Source organism: Euleptes europaea, chromosome 5 (genome assembly GCF_029931775.1).
Source record: "Euleptes europaea isolate rEulEur1 chromosome 5, rEulEur1.hap1, whole genome shotgun sequence".
NCBI lineage: Eukaryota > Metazoa > Chordata > Lepidosauria > Squamata > Sphaerodactylidae > Euleptes > Euleptes europaea.
Window position 1 is genome coordinate 8,607,576 of NC_079316.1, and position 23,363 is coordinate 8,630,938.

A 23,363-nucleotide genomic window follows, 5' to 3' on the forward strand; every position below is an offset into this window, starting at 1 on the left:
GCATTTCACAAACACGCGCACACAAACAAAAACGACAAAGCAGGAACAGAGGCCTAATTATTTATTGGCAGAGGTGAACAGGGAGGGGGGCAATTTGCCAATCACCAGGCTGCCTCTGCGGCAGGATGCAGAGACGCTCGTAATACTGAAAATCCCTGGGCAGTAAAAAGGCCCTTGGTAAGCGGGCCCTCTGCAGCTGACACAAGCGAGGAGGCAGGAGGCCCCCGAGGAAGCCAGGGGCGGGCCGCCTGCTCAGCCAGCCAGGACGTCTGGGTGCTGGGAGGTCAGTCTTTGATGCAGGTGAAAAAGCCATCATCGGGACGGGTGGAGGACCCGGGGACAAGTGCAAACCTCCTCAGCGAACAGAGACTGCGGGGCCTGAGTGGAGATACCCCCTCCCCCCTTTTTTCCTGGGCCAAATGGAGGAGGAAGAGCTGAGCGCCGCCCTTCCCCTCCTCACAAAGTGATCTTGGTATTTCGGAAGCTTGAGTTATCCCTGAAAGATAAAGGGAGAAAGGAGGTTAGAGAAACCCATCATCCAGGACGACTGCGTTTAGGTCACAATGCACGGGGACCATTCGCACATGTGATTTGTTCACGGTTTCTTTCTTTCCCAGATGAAACTGATAATGCCTGAATCTCCAGGCACAGAAAAGATGTCATGCGGCAGGGAGCTGCCCACAGTCGGTTGTGTGGAATCTGGAATCGCAACAACCGCTTTCTGAGACCTGGGAACTCTCTCTAGCCAAGAGCTCTTTCTCTACCACGATTTCTCCATGGGTGCCGACGGAGGAGTGATTCCCGGGTATGCAAAAGTCTGACCAAAAGGTGAACTGTGTCATTAGTGATTCATAACACCACTGGAACGATGGGGGGGGGGGTGTATCTATGCTTGTCTGCCACCCTTTAATAATCTCCACTGTAGAATGGGGAGAAAAATAGGATTCTGTTCAGTCTTCTCCTTGTTAATCTAATGCATGGTTCCCTTGGCCAGCAACACATCTGACAAGATTCAGTCCCCTAGGGAAATGTAAATCATTTTTTCCTGGGTATATCCATCCCCCTGGTGCAGAGTGGTAAGCTGCAGTACTGCAATCCAAGCTCTGCTCACGACCTGAGTTTGATCCCGACGGAAGTCGGTTTCAGGAAGCCGGGTCAAGGTTGACTCAGCCTTCCATCCTTTGGAGGTCGGTGAAATGAGGACCCAGCTTGCTGGGGGTAAAGTGTAGATGACTGGGGAAGGCACTGGCAATACACCCCGTCAACAAAGTCTGCCTTGGAAACGTCGGCATGTGACGTCACCCCATAGGTCAGGAATGACCCGGTGCTTGCACCTTTACCTTTACATCCATCCTCTTAAATCTTTTCTGGTTAGTGGCCATGCCCAGGCATTTCCCTTTTCAAACCAGCCTATGATGGCAGTCCCCTGAACAGTGAGGTGTACGAGATGGGCAAACTTAAACTCTGACATGCCAAGGAGCAAGCGTGGAGTAGTGGTTAAGAGCGGTGATTTGGAGCGGTGGAGTCTGATCTGGAGAACCGGGTTTGATTCCCCGCTCCACTACATGAGTGGAGGATGCTAATCTGGTGAACTGGATTTGTTTCCCCACTCCTACACACGAAGCCAGCTGGGTGACCTTGGGCCAGTTACAGCTCTCTTCGAGCTCTCTCAGCCCCACCTACCTCACAGGGTGTCTGTTGTGGGGTGAGGAAGGGAAGGCGATTGTAAGCCGGATTGATTCTTCCTTAAGTGGTAGAGAAAGTCGGCACATAAAACCCAACTCTTCTTCTTCTTCTGTGCTAGTTTAGAAAAACAGAAGACCCGGAGCTGCTAAGGGACAGAAGTTCCCTCCCCCATTTTGGCCTGGGCCAGTCGTTGGCTCTGTTGAACAAGCCTCCCCCCGCCCCCAGCCACATTGCAAAGGGACTTGGCTCTTTGCCCATCTTCTCCAGCTGGAATTAGGCAAATGGCACTACCGGCTTGGTAAAGGTAGTCCCCTGTGCAAGCACCCGGTCATGACTGACCCATGAGGTGACGTCACATCCCGACGTTTACTAGGCAGACTCTGTTTTTACGGGGTGGTTTGCCATTGCCTTCCCCAGTCGTCTGCGCTTTACCCCCAGCAAGCGGGGTACTCATTTTACCGACCTCAGAAGGATGGAAGGCTGAATCAACCTTGAGCCGGCTACCTGAAACCGACTTCCGTCGGGATCGAACTCACATTGTGAGCAGAGCTTTTGACTGCAGTACTGCAGCTTACCACTCTGCGCTATGGGGCTCGTACTTGAGTGATCCATCCTTGAGCGATATCCATCCGCTTATGTCCCAGTCCTGCAAACAAAGGTCAGTGATCTCAGGCCGGCTTGGTACTTGGGGAAAACCACCAGAAAGTCTAATAAACAGTTAGATTCGAGTTCAGCAGGCCCTGGGAGACCAGCAAGATTTTCAGGGTATAAGAGTCGTCAGATTTTCGAGGGTACGAGCTTTCGAGAGTCAAACGAAGAGTTGTCAGACTCTTCGTTTGACTCTCGAAAGCTCGTATCCCCCGAAAATCTTGTTGCTCTCTAAGGCGTTGCTGGACTCGAATCTAGCTGTTCTGCTGCAGACTGACACGGCTCCCGTCTGCAACTGTGTGCGTGTCAAGTGCCGTCAAGTCACATCCCATTTACGGTGAACCCCGTAGGGTTTTCAAGGCAAGAGGCTAATGGAGGTGGGTTTGCCATTGCCTTCCTCTACCCTCTGAAATGATCTAATAATAAAGACCGCCAACGGGTTGGTGCTTCACAGTCACTTGCCTGTTAGAAGGGGGCCCTGCGTTAAGAAGCAGCAGCCGCAGCAAACAAAAAGTTAACGCCAGGCCCGGGGAAGCAGGACCATTTGCGGGGCCCTGTTCCCATCCTAGGAGGGGAAGCGATTCCAGCAAACAAGGCCGAGGAGGATTACTGGGCAGGTAAGAGGGCTCAGGACCCCGCAGTGTGCCCACTGTGGGCCAGCTCTTGGCCACACAAAGCTCCCCCCCATGATCCAAACACCTGATGAAAAAAGGAGTAGGGAGGACTCTGCTGCAGCCACGGAAGGGACCCTTCCCTCCATTTTGTTAGAAAACATGCTCTGCGCACGAGTGACCCCGTTCTCTTCTTCAAGCGGTAACAACACAGGACTCGCAACAATGCCACCCCGGTCTCTCCCGCAGGTGCCCCCCCGACACAGGAGTCAGTGCTTCAGATGATGCTCACAGTGAGTGAGTGTGTGTGTGTGTGTGTGTGTGTGGAGGGAATAGGGGGCCCTCCCTTCAGGGTCCAGGTCGGGAGGTCCCAACCCCATCTGTCTGTCCCTCGGCTTTCATGTCCATCCGCTTAAGCCCCAGTCCTGCAAACAAAGGTCAGCAACCCTGGGCCTGCTAAAGCAGCATGCCGGAAGGACGATCGCTCGCAACCACCAGGTGCTTGGTGGCCTTCCTCTCCTCCGCTTTGGTAGAAGAAGAATTGGTTTTTATATGCTGACTTTCTCTACCACTTAAGGAAGAATCAAATCGGCTTACAATCACCTTCCCTTCCCCACAACTAACACCCTGTGAGGTAGATGGGGCTGAGAGAGTGACTAGCCCAAGGTCACCCAGCTGGCTTCATGTGGAGGGGTGGGGAAACCAATCCGGTTCTCCAGATTAGCCTCCACTAACCACTACACCACGCGGGTAGTCCCAGACAGACCACAACTGATGAGGCTTGGGCTACTAGATGTGGCTGCAGTGTGGGGTTGGCTGGGCGGGTTGCAAGCTGTGCTGGCTCAGGCAAGCTGATAGTGTTTGCAGGACTGGGGGGGCTTTGCGCCGCCGCCCCCCCGGCGCCCGACATTCCCACGACACAGGCAAGCCCAAGACAAACCTCTCAGCCTCACGAGGCCTCTCTTCTTGTCACACGGGTGCCTTGCAAACAGGCAATGCGTTGCCACAAAAAGGGGACAGATCCCACATCGCCAAAGAGTTGAATTTGGTGCAGGCACACAAAAAGAGCCTCTCGCCTGGTCGCCTGTGGCGAGTGGCAAATCCCGTACAGGTGACCAGCCAGGAACGTTTCTAGTTTTCCACACACACACCCTCCAACTGAGGCTACCAATGGCTAACACAGGTAAGTGTGGGCATGCGGTCTATGGGTTTTACTTGCAACATTGAGGATTACTGAAAAGTCTGGAAAAATAAGGCTAGATTTAAATGTGACTCTAGCCGAGGCAAAAATCATTCGCCTGGGGGGGGGGGTGTCTCGGCACTCACACAGCATCTTGTTCAAACCAGGCTACCAGCTGTGCAACTTGGAGCAAAGGCGGCATGGTATAGCCCGACCTGGTCAGATCTCGGAAGCTGAGCAGGGTCGGTACTTGGAAGGGAGACTGCCAAGGAAGGCTCTGCAGAGGAAGCAGATCACGAAGGGTAGCCGTATTAGTCTGTCACTAACAGTAGAAAAGCACAAGAGTTCAGTAGCACCTTAAAGACTAACAAAATTACTGGCAGGGTATGAGCTTTCGTGAGCCTGAAGGTATCTGAAGAAGGGAGCTGTAGCTTTCGAAAGCTCATACCCTGCAAGAAATGTTGTTAAGGTGCTACTGGACTCTTGCTCTTTTCTGCAGAGGAAGGCAATGGCAACCCCCTTCTGCTCCTCACTTGCCTTGAAAGCCCCTTGCTGGGGTCGCCGCAAGTCGGTTGTGACTTGACAGCACTTGTGTATGTACCGGCTGTGCATGGCAGCTACACAAGACATGCCGCGGCTTTGCGCGGGTAGCAGCCCAGTATTTACAAGGGGCTACTGGAGTGCAAAGCCCCACAGGAAAGTGCTTTTTCCTCCTTAGCATCACCTTTAGATCAAGCCAAAATCTGCAGAGACCATGGGGGTGGGCAAGCAGCTTTCTCGGGCAGTGGGGCCCTGGCGCTGCATGACCCCAGGTGGGGAGGCTCTGGCTGAGAGGTGTGTCGCGGGATCGAGTAAGAAGAAAGATGAGGCCCTACCCTGGGTGTGTGAGAGAGGGAGGGAGCGCGCCCCGTTCAGCGACCGCTGCTGTTCACCAGGCCGTGAAACTCCTCCCAGGCCCTGGCAAGCCAGAGGGGGTGGGGGTGGGGGGTGGGGAACAGGATGGGAGGAAAACAAAAAGAAAAAAAACACACGAGCACTTCAGACCAAAGGCTTAACTCTGAACAAGAGCAAAAGACAATTGCGTGCGGTATTTTCAGGCGCACGTTTTGGAGGGGGCAAAGCAAGAAGGAGGGCTCCCGCCTCAAAAAGGCTCCGGGCTGCCAAAGGCAGCTCTGAAGCTCTTTGTCCCCACCCAAAACAAAGCTTCCAGAGGTGCAACGGCATCCCCCCCTCATCCGCCCTTTGTTGCCCCCAGCCTCTCTTTTATTTACCTCTCTCATCTCCCCGGTAGAAACAAAAGTCAAGCTCCCTGGCCAGGGATCTCTTGCTTCCAAAGAAGTTTCATAAACATTGATGTCACGATATTTAAAAAAAAGATTCAGAGCCACAGAGAAATGCCAGCTGCCAGAGTCATCACAGATAGAAATACATGTGCATATGCGAAGTTGCCTTATGCTGAATCAGGGGAGGGGCTGTGGCTCAGTGGTAGAGCATGTGCTTGGCATGCAGAAGGTCCCAGCTTCAATCCCCAGCATCTCCAGTTAAAGGGACTAGGCAAGTAGGTGATGTGAAAGACCCCTGCTTGAGACCCTGGAGATTCACTGCCTGTCTGAGAAGACAATATTGACTTTGATGAACTAAGGCAGCTTCATGTGTGTGTGTTCAGACCCTTGGTCCACCAAGGTCAGTATTGTCTGCTCAGATGGACAGACATTCTCTAGGGTTTCAGGTACAGATCTATTCCTCGCATCCCCTACTTCCTGGCCCTTTTCACTGGAGATGCTGGGGACTGAACCTGGGACCTTGTGCATGCCAAGCAGATGCTCCACCAGGTGTGTGTGTGTTAAGCCATCAAGTCATTTTTTACTCATGGCGACCCTATGAATTAATGTCCTCCAAAACATCTGCATTTAACAGCCTTGCTCAGGTCTTGTAAAATTGAGGGCTGTGGCTTCCTTTATAGAGTCAATCCATTTCATATTGGGTCTTCCTCTTTTCCTTATGGGTCTATTATTTGCATCAACTACTGCCTGGTCCTTTTCACTGGAGTGGCTGGGGATTGAACCTGGTACCTTCTGCATGCCAAGCAGAGGCTCTTTCCCAGAGCCCAAGGAATCCTCCCCAGAGGATTCACTAATGCATCTTATTACAGAGCAGGAGGGGAAGGTAGTTGGTGTATCAGACTAGGATAGGAGAGATCTGGCTTCAAATCCCCATTCTTGTGTCAATCTCAATGGATGACCTTCTGTTAACCAGCTGCCTTTCCTTCTCTGCTGCCATCTCATAAAATTGTTCTAAAGACAGAATGGAGGAGGAGAGAATCAGGTGCACTTCTCCAAGTTCCTTGGAGAAAGGGCAAGAAAGACACATGAAGCCACCTTATACTCAATCAGAATCTCGGTCCATCCAAGTCAGTATTGTTTACACAGACCAGCAGTGGCTCTCCAGGGTCACAAGCAGAGGTCTTTCACATCACCTACCTGCCTAGTTCCTTTAACAGGAAATGCCAGAGATTGAACCTTCTGCATGCTGAGCAGATACTCCACCACTGAGCCACGGCCCCTCTCCAGACACACATGAAACAGCCTTATACCAAATCAGATCCTTGCTCCATCAAGGTTAGTATTGTCTACTCAGACTGGCAACGGCTCTCCATGGTCTCAGGCAGGGGTCTTTCACTTCACCTACCTGCATAGTCCCTTTAACTGGAGATGCCGGGGATTGAACCTGGGACCTCCTGCATGCCAAGCAGATGTTCTACCTCTGAGCCACACACAGCTACAAAGCTGCCTTGAACCGAGGCAGTCTGCAGTCTTGCTGACACTGTCCGGAAAGGGGCTCTCCAGGCACAAACCTTTCCTGATCTCAGAGCAGCTAGATTCAAGTCCAGCAGCATCTCGGAAACCAACAAGATTTTGGGGGTATCAGATTTTGAGAGTCAAAGCTCCCTGCATCAGATACAACCTGATCAAGTGAACTTTGACTCTTGAAAGCCTGTACCCTCAAAATCTTTTTGGGCTATAAAGTGCTACAGGACTCGACTCTAGCTGTTCCACTGTAGGCCAACATGGCTATCCACCTGACGCTATCTTCCTGCTCTTAAGCCCAAGTTCCTCATCCCTGGAGACTGAACCTGGCACAATCTCCATGGACGGTGCAGAATCATAGAGTTGGAAGGGACCATCAGGGTCATCTAGTCCAACCCCCTGCACAATGCAGGAAATTAGCAACCACCTTCCCCCCACCCCAAGAGACCAGAAGATGGCAACAAAAACCCTCCCGGATCCCTGGCCAATCTGACCTGGAGGAAAATTGCTTCCTGATCCCAAAGTGGCGATCGGCATTACCCTGGGCATGTCAGGAAGGGCCACGAGAGCCAAACACTGACGCGACCCTTCCTGCCCTCCCTCTCATGATCTGTTTAAGTTCCCAGAATCAGCACGGAAAGGGCCACGAGAGGCAAACTCTGACACCACCCTTCCTGCCCTCCCTTTAATGATCTGCCTAGGTTCACAGAATCAGTAGAACTTCTACCACCGAGGCAGGGTCCTTCCCTGGGGGGCGCACCCTCCCCTCCCTGCTTACACCAACATTCCTAGGCTTCAATGATGGACATACGTGAAACATTTAGCTCAGAACTGCCAATCCCCACTGGCAGCAGGAGATCAAATGTTGCGATCTGCAATCTCGGGCACAGAGGGCTGCTCGCCGTGAGGCCCTTTAAACGGAGATGGAGATCCCAGGGTTTTTGTACACCTTTCGCTGTGGTTTTCCCGAGAGCTCGCAAGCTGCAAACGCGCCTGCTTCCCTCCGGCTGACAGCAATGCGTCACTTGGCAGGCTGCGCACGAGTTTGTTAATAGAGCCATTTTTCGATTGGAAAAGGGAGAGCCGATTGTTAGCAGTCACATCCCGCCTTAAATCTGCTTTGCTAATGACACCCTCAATAAACATAAAAACGCTATCACTATCTGCGGCAAAAGTGCTTTCAGATAAATCCCGGGGAATGGGCCTAATGTCACCTACGCCGGCGCTATTTTTCTCGCTGATGGGCAACCTGGTCGGGAAGTGGGGGGGGGGGGACGCAGCCTCCTTTGCAGACTCAGACAAATGAAGATTATGGAGAGGGAAGATGCTAAAAGTTTGCAGGGACATGGCAATTATCTGGCAAGGCAATCTCGCAAGGCAGGTTGCAAAACACCTTGTCATAGAGAGGATGCTGCCGAGTTGTTTTCTGTTGCCCCAGAAGGTCGGACCAGAACCAATGGGTTGAAATTAAATCAAAAGGGCTTCTGTCTAGACATTAGGAAGAACTTTCTGACAGTCAGAGCGGTTCTCAGTGGAACAGGCTTCCTCGGGAGGTGGTAAGCTCTCCTTCCCTGGAGGTTTTTAAGCAGAGGCTAGATGGCCATCTGTCAGCAATGCTGATTCTCTAACCTTAGGCAGATCATGAGAGGGAGGGCATCTTGGCCATCTTTTGGGCATGGAGTGAGGGTCACTGGGGGTGGGGGGGAGGTAGTTGTGAACTTCCTTCATTGTGCAGGGGGTTGGAATAGATGACCCTGGTGGTCCCTTCCAACCCTGATTCTACATGGCCCAAGGATGCAAAGAAGCTGCTCTAAAGTCTTCCTAGACGACACAGTGGGCAAGATTTGGCCTTCTCAATCTCTGCTTCAGGTTGCTGGCTTCCACTATAGTGCTAATTTTGAGAATGCAGTACATCGCCAAAGATCAAACTACCCTATGGTGAGGCAAACCTTCACTGTCTCACCCACTGATGCTGTGGGAGGGAGGGAGGGAGGGAGGGAGGGAGAGGCCAGGACGCAGAAGCAGATCAACTGAATAGCAGGATGAAGGGCTTAGGATCAACCCCCAGGATAATGCTGCTGCAGTCATCTTGCTTGTGGGCTTCCTAGAGGCACCTGGTTGGCCATGGTGTGAACAGACTGCTGGACTTGATGGGCCTGGGTCTGATCCAGCATGGCTTTTCTTATGTTCTTATGTTGCAGTTGAAGGAGGGCAGCTGTGGATGAACAGCAATGGTCTGCAATGATTAAGGCAGTTGAGCTTGGAAAGATGGTGGTTAAGGGGAGACACGTTAGAGGTCTATAAAATTATGCATGGTATGGAGAGAGTGGACAGGGAAAAGCTTTTCTCCCTCTCTCATAATACCAGAACGCAGGGTCATCTGCTGAAGCTGGAGGGTGAAAGATTCAAAACAGATAAAAGGAAGTATTTCTTCACACAACGCAGAGTTCAATTGTGGAACCCCCTGCCTAAGGTTGTGGTGATGGCTGCCAACTTGGAAGACTTTAAGAGGGGAGTGGATATGTTCATGGAGGAGAGGAATATTCATGGCTACTACTACAGATAAAGCTGAAGAAAAACACCAGAACATTCATAGCACCAAAATACAATCTAAGCAATATTCCTGAAGAGTTTAAAGACCATGTAAAGAACAGATTTGCATTACTAAGTTCAAGTGAATATAAACCAGAAGAACTATGGGTAGAAACTAGAGATATTATCAAAAAAGAATGTGCAAAGACTATTCCTGTAGCCAAAATAAATTAAAAATCTTGATGGATGACTGAGGAAACTCTTAAAATGGCCAAAGATAGACGAGAAGCAAAAGTAAAAGACGACAGAAACAGATCTCTTCTTCTCTGTATTGCCAGACCTCTCAATGCTTGCTGCTCCGTTAATGTCTTGGCTCAAAACTCACTTGCAACAAAACCCAAGTTAATTTTAAATTATTTTTTAAATGCCAAATGTTGCTACCAGACCCAATCGCTCAGGTGTATTTCAGCCCAAACGATCTAACTCAGCCAGCGTGGTGTAGTGGTTAAGAGCGGTGGTCTCTGATCTGGAGAACCAGGTTGGTTTCTCCACTCCTCCACATGAAGCCAGCTGGGTGACCTTGGACTAGTCACAGTTCCCTTAGAGCTCTCTCAGCCCCACCTGCCTCACAGGGTGTCTGTTGTGGAGAGGGGATGGGAAGGAAGGTGATTATAAGCTGGTCTGAGTCTCCCTTAAATGGTAGATAAAGTCGGCATATAAAAAACCAAACCCCCCCTTCTTCTTCTTCAGCTGAGCCACAAAATCTGCTTCTTTTGATGAAAGCTTTCACTGTTGAATGATTATTTCTCTGGCTAAGAGAAAACCGTCAGTGAGTGCTCAATGTCTTATTGGGGGCCTGCCACACCAGGTTTGGAGCGGGGAGAGATTACCGGCCCTTTCTCTGAAGATCGAACCTCTTCCATGTGAGGTGCGGGGAGGGGGTTAAGTGCACTCCCAACGAACGGACAAACCGGATGCTGCACCAGCTTTGGGGATGACCCTGGGAGGACGTTTCTAAGGATGGGGAAAACAAAGAAGGCCATCTGCTCTCTGTGTCTGTTCGGATACTGGCCGTTCTGCGGGAGATTGCCAAGGGGGGCAATTAATGCCTGCTGTGATGGGGCTTAATTAAGGAGCGTGTTGACACGAGCTGGCACGCCTTCAGTCGATTGGCTTTGCCCCTGTCCCGGGAAATTGTGATCCCTGTCCCTCGGCCACCGTCTCCCAGGCTCCCTTTTGGTGCGAATGGGCAAGAGATCAATCCCGCCGCCCCAGGGGACCGCTTCAGCGAAGAAGCAAAAAACCTCCTGTTTCCTTGCGACATGCACACCCACACAAAAACAACAACGGCACACAACAAAACAAGAGTGACTGGAACGAACCCTTCTGTCTGAACTCCCGCGGACAAAGGGTGATCTATGGAGGCAATGGCGCAGGGCAGGTGGACTGCCCTGGAGAACTGGGTTTGATTCCCCACTCCCCCACATGAAGTAGAAGAAGAGTTGGATTTTCTGTGCCGACTTTCTCTACCACTTAAGGAAGAATCAAACCGGCTTACAATCACTTTCCCCTCCCCACAACAGACACCCTGTGAGGTAGGTGGGGCTGAGAGAGCTGTGACTAGCCCAAGGTCACCCAGTTGGCTTCAGGTGTAGGAATGGGGAAACCAACCTGGTTCCCAGATTAGCCTCCGCTGCTCATGTGGAGGAGGGGGGAACAGAGTCCACTGTTCCAAACTACACTCTTAACCACTACACCACACTGGCTCTCAATGGTTTGTACTTTCAGAATATGGGACTCAGCGTGTCAACATCTTCAACAACATACAGCAACACTAAAAATACCTTGCCAGGTAAGGAAAGGAAAAATAAGGGAGTGCCCCACTTTAGGTTCTTGGACTCAGTCTATTGAGCACTTGGGAGGGCAATTGAGTTGCAGCTGGAAAACATTTCTGAAGTGGTCATCCTCTCTGTGCACGTGTGTGTGTGTGTGTGTGTGTGTGTGAACATAAGCCACAGAAGCTGTGTGATAATTCAGTTGGGAAGACCCACGCAACTGGCCCCGCTGTTCTAATGCATACCGCAGCAGTGCGAAATTTCGCCAAGGAAAAAGTCATCCCCCTGGCCCTGCAGTGCTTATGCATACCGAATTTCTTCACATGGAAGAAATACAACACATAAGAACATAAGAAAAGCCATGCTGGGTCAGACCAAAGCCCATGAAGTCCAGCAGCCTGTTCACACAGGGGCCAACCAGGGCCCTCTAGGAAGCCCACAAGCAAGACGACTGCAGCAGCACCATCTTTCCTGTGTTCCACAGCACCTAATATAAAAGGCGTGCTCCTCTGATCCTGGAGAGATGGCTCCTATATCACTAAATGTATGTGTAATGTGCACATGTGCAAACTTCCAGCGGTTTGTTTCTACTGAGTTCTCTACACAGCACGGGGCTGAAAACAAAAGTCCCACAGAGCAGTTTTGCTGCCTAGGGAAGATGGGGTACGTTGTGTACTTCAGGAATAAGTTAACACATGTTGGAAACTCCAAGGGTGGATCCGTCCTGCTAGTGGAAGGAGGAAAAGCACCTCTGTTGGTGGAATGGGTCTACGGGACCAAATCCGGCAAACCCCCAAACTGGGCAAGGGAACGGCAAAGGGGTGTGCGGTTTGTATTAAAACAGACAAGACCCTGAAGTTCGCTGCCTTGCTGTTCCCTAGGACCTTATTTATGAACTCGTCCTTAGGTCACCTGATAATGAAATGTAGAAGATTTCTCTTCCCCGGAGTCTTCAGTGAATCAGATGTCTAGTGTCTTATGCTGGCATTGCAGGAAACTCGAGTCCTGTTTGCGCATCTGCACTTCAAAGGATAATGAAGATTTACCTAACCTGTTCTAGCGCTCTCTTTGCTTGGCTGTCTCCAAGCTTGGACCAAATTGGCTTCGTGTCTATCCCTGTACAAAATTACGAGATTTATTTTTTAAACGACAAGTTCCTGAGGAACACCAGATGTGGTGTCTCATCTCTCCTGGCTGCGAGAAGACTCAGAGCCAAATTATTTTTAGACCTAAGCATCCGGTGAATTTTATTGTATTAGGTTACTTTACTGCATCTTTGTTTATCTGGGTTATCTGTGCACAGTTATTGCATTTTAGTTTTTGAGACTCCATGGCCCCTAGCAAGTCTGACTGACTGCAATCCACCACTTTCTGCTTCTTGGAAAAAACAACCCTCTGCAATCTCTCTTAATCTCATTCGGCCAGGACGGTGGCCCTGCCACCGATGCAGATTATCACGTTTTGCCAGGACAAGTCAGAACTCTGTCTCGTGGCCCCGCCACCAATGCAGATATAGAGCATCTGGTCCAGAGCTCAACGTACAGCTGCCTCCCCAATCCTGCTTGCTACTGGCTACGACAATTTAGAAATCCCCCCCCCAACTTTCTGAAGGACAGACCTCCATGTCAAAAGGCAGGGCGACAGCTATCCTCCAACACAGCCTCCCTCCCAAAGGCATCTAACTGCCCACTGTCGGGATGTGGAGCGAAAGGGACCTTTGGAGGTCGTTTCTTATGTCCTGCTGCTGCCTTTTTAGGGAGGCTTCGATTTTCTCATTGAGATATACAGCAAGGCACCAGTGGGGATTGTGGGGAGAAACCAGCCGGGCTCGGCAACCGAACGGGACAATCCTCCCCTGCAGAAGTTCTCCCCTCCCCACATCACTCATCTTTCCTCCCTCTTCTGGGGCTGACGTTCATCTTTTAGTGGTGTCTCATGTGACCCAACCTGCATCTTTGCTTAGAGTGCACTTAAGTGAAAAGGGTTTTTTTTTTTTGCACATCCTTCAACCCTGTCCTGAAAGCTCCCTCAACACGCGGCGATCCTTCATCACTTTGCGAGAAAATAAAAGTCATCTCAAATGGCTTGGCATGGTAAACTATAACGGCCTTATTTAAAATACAGCTGTCCGCGCCGTGTACTATAATCCTCTGTTCTAGTTAAAGAGCCTCTGTCACCAGGGGGACTGGGAGGATTTAATACACGGCATTTATTATGATTAGAAATCATTTGTACAGCGCTGTAAATTTACATAGCGCCTTCCTGAGAACATTTATAAATCTAATGGGTCCATAAATCCCTGTTAGCTTCTGTATTTTATTTCCCCAGGAATTGCAGTCCTCTCAAAGGCCCCCTCCTGGCACCCTGGTGCTGGAAAGATAAAAAAAAAAAAGACAACCTATTTCTGGATTTCTAAGCACCCCTTTGAAGACCAGCTGGGGTATGGTGTGAGGGCTGGGGAAATTTCAACGCTTACCAGGGCACCACGGGAACCTAGAGGAGAAGATCTATAGCGGGAGACAACTTTATTTTCCCGGCCCGGACCGTTCTCCCTGCTGTAACATGCAATTGCAGGGGAGGGCAGGGTGTATCTTGGTCCCTCGTACCTGCAAGGCCACCTCTGCCCCTATGCTCTGCCACAACAACTTTGTTCATTCCAGCAGGGCCTTCTGCAGGAACCATCCTCTCCTGGTATACCCTCCGAAGGACACTGAGATCATCTGATGAGAATCTGCTGGTGGTCCCCGGCCCTAAGAATGTGCAGCTGTCCTCAACGAGAGCCGGGGCTTTCTCGGCCCTGGCTCCGGCCTGGTGGAATGCTCTGCTGAGAAACATCAGGGCCCTGCAGGACCTAAGGGAATTCCACTGCCTGCAAGACAGAGCTTTTCCACCAGGCCTACGACTGAGGGCAGCTGCGAGTACCATCTCTACTGGCCTCCCCTCCCCTCCCCTCCTACCTAGGTATGGAATGATATGGTTTGAAGGGCAGCCACTTGTAAGGCTCTTACAGCAAACGGGATTTGTGTGCCATCTTTGGTTAATGGTTTCAAACTTAAACATTTTTGGTTCTTGTAGGTTATCCGGGCTGTGTGACCGTGGCCTTGGTATTTTCTTTCCTGACTTTTCGCCAGCAGCTGTGGCAGGCATCTTCAGAGGAGTAACACTGAAGGACAGCGTCTCTCAGAGAGAGTCTCTCTAAGAGACACTGTCCTTCAGTGTTACTCCTCTGAAGATGCCTGCCACAGCTGCTGGCGAAAAGTCAGGAAAGAAAATACCAAGGCCACGGTCACACAGCCCGGATAACCTACAAGAACCAATGAACTCTGACCGTGAAAGCCTTCGACAATATTTTAAACATTTTTATTGTTGGTTTTATTGTTATTATTTGTAACAGTTGGGGTTTTAAATGATGTTACCCGCCCTGAGCCGGCTTGCTGGGGAGGGAGGGCTACAAATCTGAAAATAAATAAAATCCTGTATGTGGGCACACTCAATAACCACCCGTACTCGTGCGTTCTCTGTTGTAGCCCCCACCTTATTGAACGGCCTCCCTGATGAGGAGGGCAGGAAGTCTCAACCACTTCAATATCCCACTCTCTCAGCCCGTCCGTATATGCTGAGGGAAAAACGTTGGCCTGAGTATATTTGTGAGGAGATTATTGTCCTCCTCCTCCAGTCCCACACCAGCATTTACCTCAGAGAGAAATATGACACATGTGGCTTTTTAACTTAAACAGACAAATCAGGGAAGTTTATTGAACAGAACTCACAGAGATTGGTTTTTAAGGAAAAGGCAGAATTTGGAGGGAAAACTCAGAGTCAGATTTAGATATGCAAGATTGCTTCAGAGAAATAGCTTAGATGTTTTCTTCACTCAAGTTACTTCAGTTCTTAGTTTCAAGCTTAGTCCTGTCCCTCAGAACTGTTACTCAGATTCAGACTCTCAGACTCTGTCCCCAGCCTAGCTCACAGGAGCGAAGGAAGTCTGAGTTCCTTTCCCTCCTCAGAGAACTCACAGACGTTTGGGGAAATATCCCAAATCCCTCTTCCAGTTCTCTGGTTACCCCACACCAGTGGCTGTAATCCGCCACACCTCCCTGCTACCGGAATAGCTCTACCTCCGAGACTAATTCCCCTTGTGACCTGAGAATGGGCCCTCTCTAAGCCAATTCTCACTCCTGTCACTACCACAGGTTTATGTTTCAACAGCTTTGGCTTTAACAGAACCCCTCAGGTTCAGAGTACAGTCTGGCTTCCTCCCACTCTTGGTCTGTCAGCTCTTGCTGCAGATTAACCCCTTATCCGTCACACCATTAGTGTGCTCCAGACTAGGTAGTTTCTATACCCGCTTAACATATCCCATTTAAAAAGCTCAGGCTTTATTGCAGCTCTGTTTGAGATTTCTATTTTGTTTTCAGATTTCTGCAGTCCAAACCCTATTGTGCTGTTAACTGGATGTCCCATCCTGTTGACTGTACTTGACCTACACTAAGCAATCTGCCTTGAGTCTTGGCGAGAAAGGCTGTGCACCCTCAATTACCTCCCAGAATCTTCTGCAATATGCAAGGCCCCTGTGAGCAGCAGTTCCTCTGTAGATGCAGGAAAAGTACCTCCCTCAAGGGAGGGACAAGCCGCTAACAGCAGGCAAGAAGGGGGTTATCGCACTCCAAACAACAGGAGCCGTGGCAAAGCTGTCCCAAGAGGTCCCGACGAGGTCTCGTTCGGCCGTGAGCTCTAAAGCATCAGTACACACGCACACAAACACGCAGGGGGCGAGCCCTGCTTCTATTCTGAGCCACGCCCTACGCTGACAGAGAAGGCAAGCGCATCACAGCCACGACCTCCCCTGCCCACCCCCGCACCAACCATTGCACGTACTTGATGCTGTCCGTGTGCGTTTTGTATTCCATGATGGTGTTGGGGGGCAGGTTGAGCACGCGCCGCAACGTGTCCCGTATCCGGGCGGTGGTCGCTTGGTCGCTGGCCGTCTTGTTCCATATGGAGATGATATCCTCCTGTAGGGCACAGTTGAGCGATCAGTAAACGGGAGGCTGCCGCACCCAAGCCCCGCCATGCCTTCCCTGTGGCTCCTGGGAAAGCTTACCTGGAAACGAACAGAGACGACCGCCCCACAGATTTCTTCCCCCACCATGAATTGTTCTCCCAGCATGGCCAAAATGAGGTTCTCCCAGCAGCGAGAGGCTAAGCCCTTCCGGAGGCGGATAATCCACTTGCCGCCATTCTTGTTGGCGTCATCCTGCAGAGAGGGGGAAGGAAGAAAATGGAAAGGTTGTACTTTCCGGTCCTACAGAAGAGAAACTTGATGTCCCTTGCAAAAAAGGTCCAAATTTCAACTTTTTTAGTGATCCGCCAACTCACCTCCCACATGGGTTTGATTCCTTCTTTGAAAAGATGGAAGTCGCTGTGCCCTGTCAGGTCCCCAGGGCGGACCATGTGACTGTAAAACCTCCAGAACTGCTCCACCTGGAACATAAGAACATAAGAAAGGCCATGCTGGATCAGACCAAGGTCCGTCAAATCCAGCAGTCTGTTCACACAGTGGCCAACCAGGTGCCTCTAAGGCAGTGGTTCTCAACCTTTTTCGAGTCGCGACCCCCTTTTACAATCGCCAAGTAACCTGCGACCCTCGTCACATTTGCATAAATGACATTTTCAATAGGATAAAGAAAACACATTTGTTTTTTTGGCAGTCCTGGGTATCCATTTATATAATTACTTTAAATGTTAAAGTTTAAAACAAACAAGCAAACGGTACTACCACCTGTTGCGCAGCGGCTGTGACTGTGTGGCGCGGCAACCTTTCCTGGCATGGAGGAAAGAGTGCCTCTGAGCATGCACTGCGTTCCTTGTCCTCCCCTCTCTCCCCAAAAACTCTTCCAAGCAGGCCGGGGCTCTTGCGAGGAAACCCCCTCTCTTGTGACTGGGACACTGCTTGTGCACAGAACTGCAGTTATCCCACAAAGCGGAGCTCCGTTTAATCACCTCACGAGAGCGAAGGGCCAGGAAAGAGCCGAGGGCCGCTTATCCCACTCGGACTTTTCGTGCCTTTTTCTCCCCTCCGCCAGTCACCGCTTCTTCTTTGCTCACCGAACCTGCGCGCTCGAGGGAGAAATCCTGAACTGTGCATGCACCTCGACTCTCTCCCCCTTGGCCTTGCCAGAGCGGAACTGATGACTCAGGGCAGAAAAGCGAAGCCACACTACAGACATGCGCACTTGGATTCCAGGCTGAAGCTCCCGCCCCACCCGAGCGCGGCTAAAAGTAAAAACAACGTGGCTGTAGCGGCCTCAAGGGGGACCGCCCTCTTCTCCTCCGAGACCTGAACTGGCCGAGCCAGGGGAGCTTCCTCGGCCTCCAACACATCCTGCCGCATCATCCGCCCGGCGCAGGTGCGACCGCGCCCAGGGCTGGCCCGCCCGCCTCTCAGCTGGGCAGCGGGGCTACAGCTGGTGTGCGGCGGCATGCCGCCGCGTCTCTGCAGCCCTGCTCCTTCTGGCTGTCGGTCGGCCAGTTCCTCACCTCTCTGCTTGGGGGTCTTCCCTGCCCTCGTGGACGGATCAGGGTTACAGGGCGTCTGGGTTAGTCCTGGACAGCCCGGGATGGGGGCTGTCCCAGGACAGTGGCGGCGACCCCCCAGAAAACACTTCACGACCCCCTTGGGGGTCCCGACCCCCAGGTTGAGAACCACTGCTCTAAGGCCACAAAAAAGACGGCTGCAGCAGCACCATCCTGCCTGTATTCCAAAGCACAGCTGAACATGTGGCACAAACCCCACACTTAACCAGGTTCTGGTACCTGGTTTCATTCATAAAGTGAACACCGACTGGCCAGCGTGGTGTAGTGGTTAAGAGCGGTGGTTTGGAGCGGTGGACTCTGATCTGGAGAACCGGGTTTGATTCCCCACTCCTCCACATGAGCAACGGACACTAATCTGGTGAACTGGATTTGTTTCCCCACTCCTACACATGAAGCCAGCTGGGTGACCTTGGGCTAGTCACTGCTCTCTCAGTCCCACCTAGCTCACAGGGTGTCTGTTGTGGGGGGGGAAGGTGATTGTAAGCCGGTTTGAGTCTTCCTTAAGTGGTAGAGAAAGTTGGCATATAAAAAACCCTTCTTCTCTTTCTTACAAAAAGAGGTATGCATGTACAGGCAGGATGTCTGCGCATTCTCTGTAACATGAGAACAGGGCTAGTATCATTCAGGCACTAGGGGAAGAGAGAAATGTAAACTTCCCCAAAAACTGTGAAATCACGGATATTTCCCCCCCATTTGCTTGGGGAAAAAATGGAATGAAGTGGGGGAGTGTATGCAGTACTTATTTTCTTAACAGATGTAAATTTACTCTGATATTTTGAGATGACAGAATCCGCTATGCGTAGCTGAGTTAGCACATAAAATTGTACAGCCCAGGATATCCATGAAACGCAAGACCGTAAGTGCTTCGGTTTGACTCAAGCAATAATTACAAATATGCTCTGGTTTTCAGAGGCAGCTGCCACATCCAAAGGTACATAAGCGGATCTTGGTGTTGGCCCATTTGGCAAAAAGAGCAAAGCACAAAAAAATACCCCCCCCCCGAATACTGTATTAAGCAAAGATTTAACAATAAAAAAATAATCTGGTTTTAAAACCAGCCTCCCTTTCACTACAGCCAGCAGGACACGGAAACAACACACACAAAAAATCCAACCCGTTTACCTTTGGTGGCAGTAGGATTAGTGCGCACACCAGAAGTACAATCCCTCTCTCAAACTGCTCCTAGCTGTGACAGAAATTAATTTTTCGCCTTCAGCCCAACAAATCACATAACGAAGGATTACCACCAAAACGTTACATCACCATCACCGCAAGACAGTAAGTGCCATATTAACTGCGGATAAAATTACCCACTCGTCATGTGAGGGATAAATCGTATATCTTTCAAAATGCTGCAGTCTCATCCTTCTCTCTCTAATCAGGACCACTTTCTCAAAGATTCAGAACCTGATCGTTCCTTCCTATTTCCTTCAGAGCACATAAAACTTGTGTAGACTGAAGCAAAGGTTCTCTGCTTCAGTCTATGCAGGGACAGAACTCGCAATAATGGGTTTAAATTGCGGGCAGAAAAGTACCGACTGGATATTAGGGAAAAAATTTTTTTACAGTAAGGGTTGTTCGACAGTGGAATCGGCTACCTAGGGAGGTGGAGCGCTCCCCCTTACTGGCAGTCTTTAAGCAGAAGCTGGACAAGCACTTGTCAGGGATGCTCTAGGCTGATCCTGCATCGAGCAGGGGGTTGGACTCGATGACCTGGATGGCCCCTTCCAACTCTATGATTCTATGTTTTATGTTCACTGTCCTACCTTCAGCCCTCCTGGAAGGCAGGTATCCCCATATTCCTTTTTACCAACGATTATGTCTATGCAAAACACAGAAAGTGGAAACTATAGAACATATCCTGTTGCAATGCCCTTTCTACAACAATATAAGATTGCAGTATATTCTCCCCATTTCATCAACTTTTCCTGGGAGATCTGAAGAATCTAAAGTTTCCCTTCTCTTAGCAGACTCCTCTCGGGAGATAACCACCCAAGTAGCCAAATTCTGTCTTCGGGCTTGTGGGATTCATAAACGGCTGACTAAAGATCTCATCCCTTAGATGATTTTTCCGCTGCCTCTACAAACCATCGTTCCCAGAATCATCAACATATTTTATTATTTCAACTTTCAATTCTAATTTTTATTCAGAGGTGATCTTGTATCAAAATAAAGATTTGATTTGATGTTATATGCTGCTAGCCACCCCGAGCCCCGCTGCGGAGGGGAAGGTAAAAGGTAAAGGTCCCCTGACCCATTACTGACCCATGGGGTGATGTCACATCTCGACGTTTACTAGGCAGACTTTTGTTTATGGGGTGGTGTGCCAGTGCCTTCCCCAGTCATCTTCCCTTTACCCCCAGCAAGCTGGGTGATCATTTTACCGACCTCGAAAGGATGGAAGGCTGAGTCTACCTTGAGCCGGCTACCTGAAACTGACTTCCATTGGGATAGAACTCAGGTCGTGAGCGGAGCTTGGACTGCAGTACTGCAGCTTACCACTCTGCACCACGGGGCTCATCGGAGGGGGAGGGGATAAAAATAAAATAAAACAAAGCACGTATGGATCTGGAAACAACGTGACCAGCCGACACTGGAGCTGTCTGAGGCAACGTGAGGGTTAGCTTGGGGGTCCCCACTTTTTTGGATGCCACTGACCTCTTGCCGGCCTTGAATGCTAGCCAAGGGACTAAAGAAAAGAGAGAAATCCCCGCCGCTCTGGTCTGTATCTCAGAGTTGCAGTGCCTACACATGAAGCTGCCTTAATCAGACCCTCGGTCCATCAAAATCAGTATTGTCTGCTCAGACTGGCAGCGGCTTTCCAGGGTTTCAGGAAGAGGTCTATTCACATCACCTACTTGCCTGGTCCCTTTAACTGGAAATGCCTGGGATTGAACCTGGGAGCTTCTACATGCCAAGCAGAGGCTCTGCCACTGAGCCACCGTAACTCCACTCAGCTAGTTTTGTCTCCCTTAAAATCCAATTTGGGAGCCTTTCAGCGATGCTATATACCAAATGTCCAAGCACTTGCAAAACAAAAAAGAGGGGGTGTAGGCTCTGGGAGCTGGATAGCTGATATAGTTACCCAAACTGTCTCTCTCCCCACCCCCACCCCCCGGAAATCAACAAGCAACTTAAAGAGGAGACCAGACATTTTGGGAGGCTGCTGCCGCCCTCCAGTGGCCAAAACCAACTGTGGATTTTCAGTAAACTCCCCTAAACCCTGTTCTATAATTGATCGAATTTGGGCTTAAATGACAAAAGTCCCTGTTTAAACATTGGCCTATTCTAATCAGATGCAAAAGGTGGGAAAGGAGACACAGATTTTTTTACTGTTAAAAGGGATGATAAAAGGGATGCATTGATAGGGGTGGGACAGAGGATGCTAAACCTCCCCCCCCCCACTTCTGGCTTCATTCCTTGCAGTCTTCCTGGGGTGTTTTGGTCCTCAGCTCAGCAAGAATGCTTGCCTGGGAGGAGGAGGAGTAGTTGGTTTTTATATGGCGGCTTTACCACTTAAGGAAGAATCAAACTAGCTTACAATCGCCTTCCCTTCCCCACCCCACAACAGACACCCTGTGAGGTAGGTGGGGCTGAGAGAGTGTGACTAGCCCCAAGGTCACCCAGCTGGCTTCATGTTTAGGAGCGGGGAAACAAACCCAGTTCACCAGATTGGCCTCCGTCGCTCATGTGGAGGAGTGGGGAATCGAACCCGGTTCTCCAGATCAGAGTTCACCGCTCCAAACCAATTTGTCAATTTCAATTTATTACAGTCATTGACCAGCAAACCTCCGCTCTTAAATGGCGTAATAAACCCCTCCCCACAGCTCCTCCCCACCGCCCCCGTTGAGAGCCAGCGTGGTGTAGTGGTTAAGACCACAGCTCCAAAACCACCGCACTTAACCACTACACCATGCTGGCTCTCAACGGGGGCGGGGGGGAGCTGTGGGGAGGGAAATGGCCTGGGAAATGTTCAGCCCCCCTTGCCTGCATGCCTTCTTGGCTCTTTAAATCAGGCGTTATTTATTATGGCATTTCTTTTATCCCATCCTTCCTCCAAGGAATTCGTGTACATCGTTCTCTAGACTTCGTGGCACTTAACAAACACACACACGCATGGTTCTCACTCCCCATTTTCAATATTACCTCACAAGATAAGCCTCTGTTTGAGTCTAGATTCCCCTTCCCCTGCCCTGTTCCCTTTCTAGGTCCTATACTCTACAGCCAGTGTGGTGTAGAGGTTAAGAGTGGTGGTTTGGAGCGGTGGACTCTGATCTGGAGAACCGGGTTTGATTCCCCGCTCCTCCACATGAAGCCAGCTGGGTGACCTGCAACGCATCACGGTGGATAAAAATCCATGTTTTATTTAAACCAGATTTTTTAAAAAATAGTTTAAACAATAAAAAAAATTAAGCATTTAAAAAGCCTTATTTAAAACAAAATCTGAATCTAATACAAATATTTTAAATTCTACACTTCTCTCTTACGACTAAGTTGAACACATGAACACACATGAAGCTGCCTTATACTGAATCAGACCCCATGGTCTATCAAAGTCAGTCTTGTCTGCTAAGACTGGCAGTGGCTCTCCAGGGTCTCAGGCAGAGGTCTTTCCCATCACCTACTGCCTGGTCCCTTTAACTGGAGATGCCGGGGATTGAATCTGGGACCTTCTGCATGCCAAGCAGATGCTCTACCACTGAGCCACGGCCCCTCCCCTCATCCAACACTACCTTGTTTTTCTTCATCAATGAATACAACGCAGGGAACATTATTTGGCAACTGAAGTCAAGTGTTGGAAACATGATACAAATAGGTTAAGGGCTCAACTTATTATTGCAGCTAATTAACAAATATTTATGATTGTCAACCAAACAGCACAGGCAATTTCTTTCCATCTTGTGGACAAAGTCCGCTTCTATCCCAACAATCAAGAATTCTCAAGGCATTTTAGGAGAGCTGGCATGTTGTAACAGTTAAAGTGTCAGATTAGGATCTGGGAGACCTGGGTTCAAATCTCAACTGTACCATGGACATTGGCTGTGTGAGCTTGGACCAGCCACACACCCTCAGCCTCACCCACCTCACAGGGTTGTTGTGAGGGGAAATGGGGAACGGAGAATGATGCAAGCCACTTTGGGGAGAAAGGTGGGGTACAAATGAAGTAAATAAGTAATAAAATCATAGAATCATAGAGTTGGAAGGGGCCACTGAGGCCATCTAGTCCAACCCCCTGCTCAGCCTAGAGCATCCCTGACAAGTGCTTGTCCAGCCTCTGCTTAAAGACTGCCACTGAGGTGGAGCTCACCACCTCCCTAGGTAGCCGATTCCACTGTCAAACAACTCTTACTATAAAAAAATTTCCCAATATCCAGCCGGTACCTTTCCGCACTCAATTTAAACCCATTATTGCGAGTCCTCTCCTCTGCTGTCAAAAGGAGCAGCTCCCTGCCCTTCTCTAAGTGAC

General features: G+C 50.1%; 1 protein-coding gene across 2 annotated transcripts in view; it reads right to left on the bottom strand.

The window, feature by feature from the left end:
* Window positions 1-334: 334 nt before the first annotated feature.
* EIF4E2 (eukaryotic translation initiation factor 4E family member 2) overlaps window positions 335-23,363 on the bottom strand; it is a 34,850-nt gene continuing 11,821 nt past the window's right edge. The window contains exons 4-8 of one of the 2 annotated variants that reach the window (XM_056849654.1): window positions 16,679-16,783; window positions 16,404-16,556; window positions 16,178-16,314; window positions 5,001-5,082; window positions 391-496 (exon numbers count right to left, since the gene is read on the bottom strand). In XM_056849654.1, coding sequence (XP_056705632.1) covers window positions 5,037-5,082; window positions 16,178-16,314; window positions 16,404-16,556; window positions 16,679-16,783 — 441 coding nt within the window. In that variant the 3' untranslated portion in view covers window positions 391-496; window positions 5,001-5,036. Of the gene's footprint in view, window positions 497-5,000; window positions 5,083-16,177; window positions 16,315-16,403; window positions 16,557-16,678; window positions 16,784-23,363 lie in introns of both variants that reach the window. The other variant, XM_056849655.1, reaches the window with a different exon arrangement.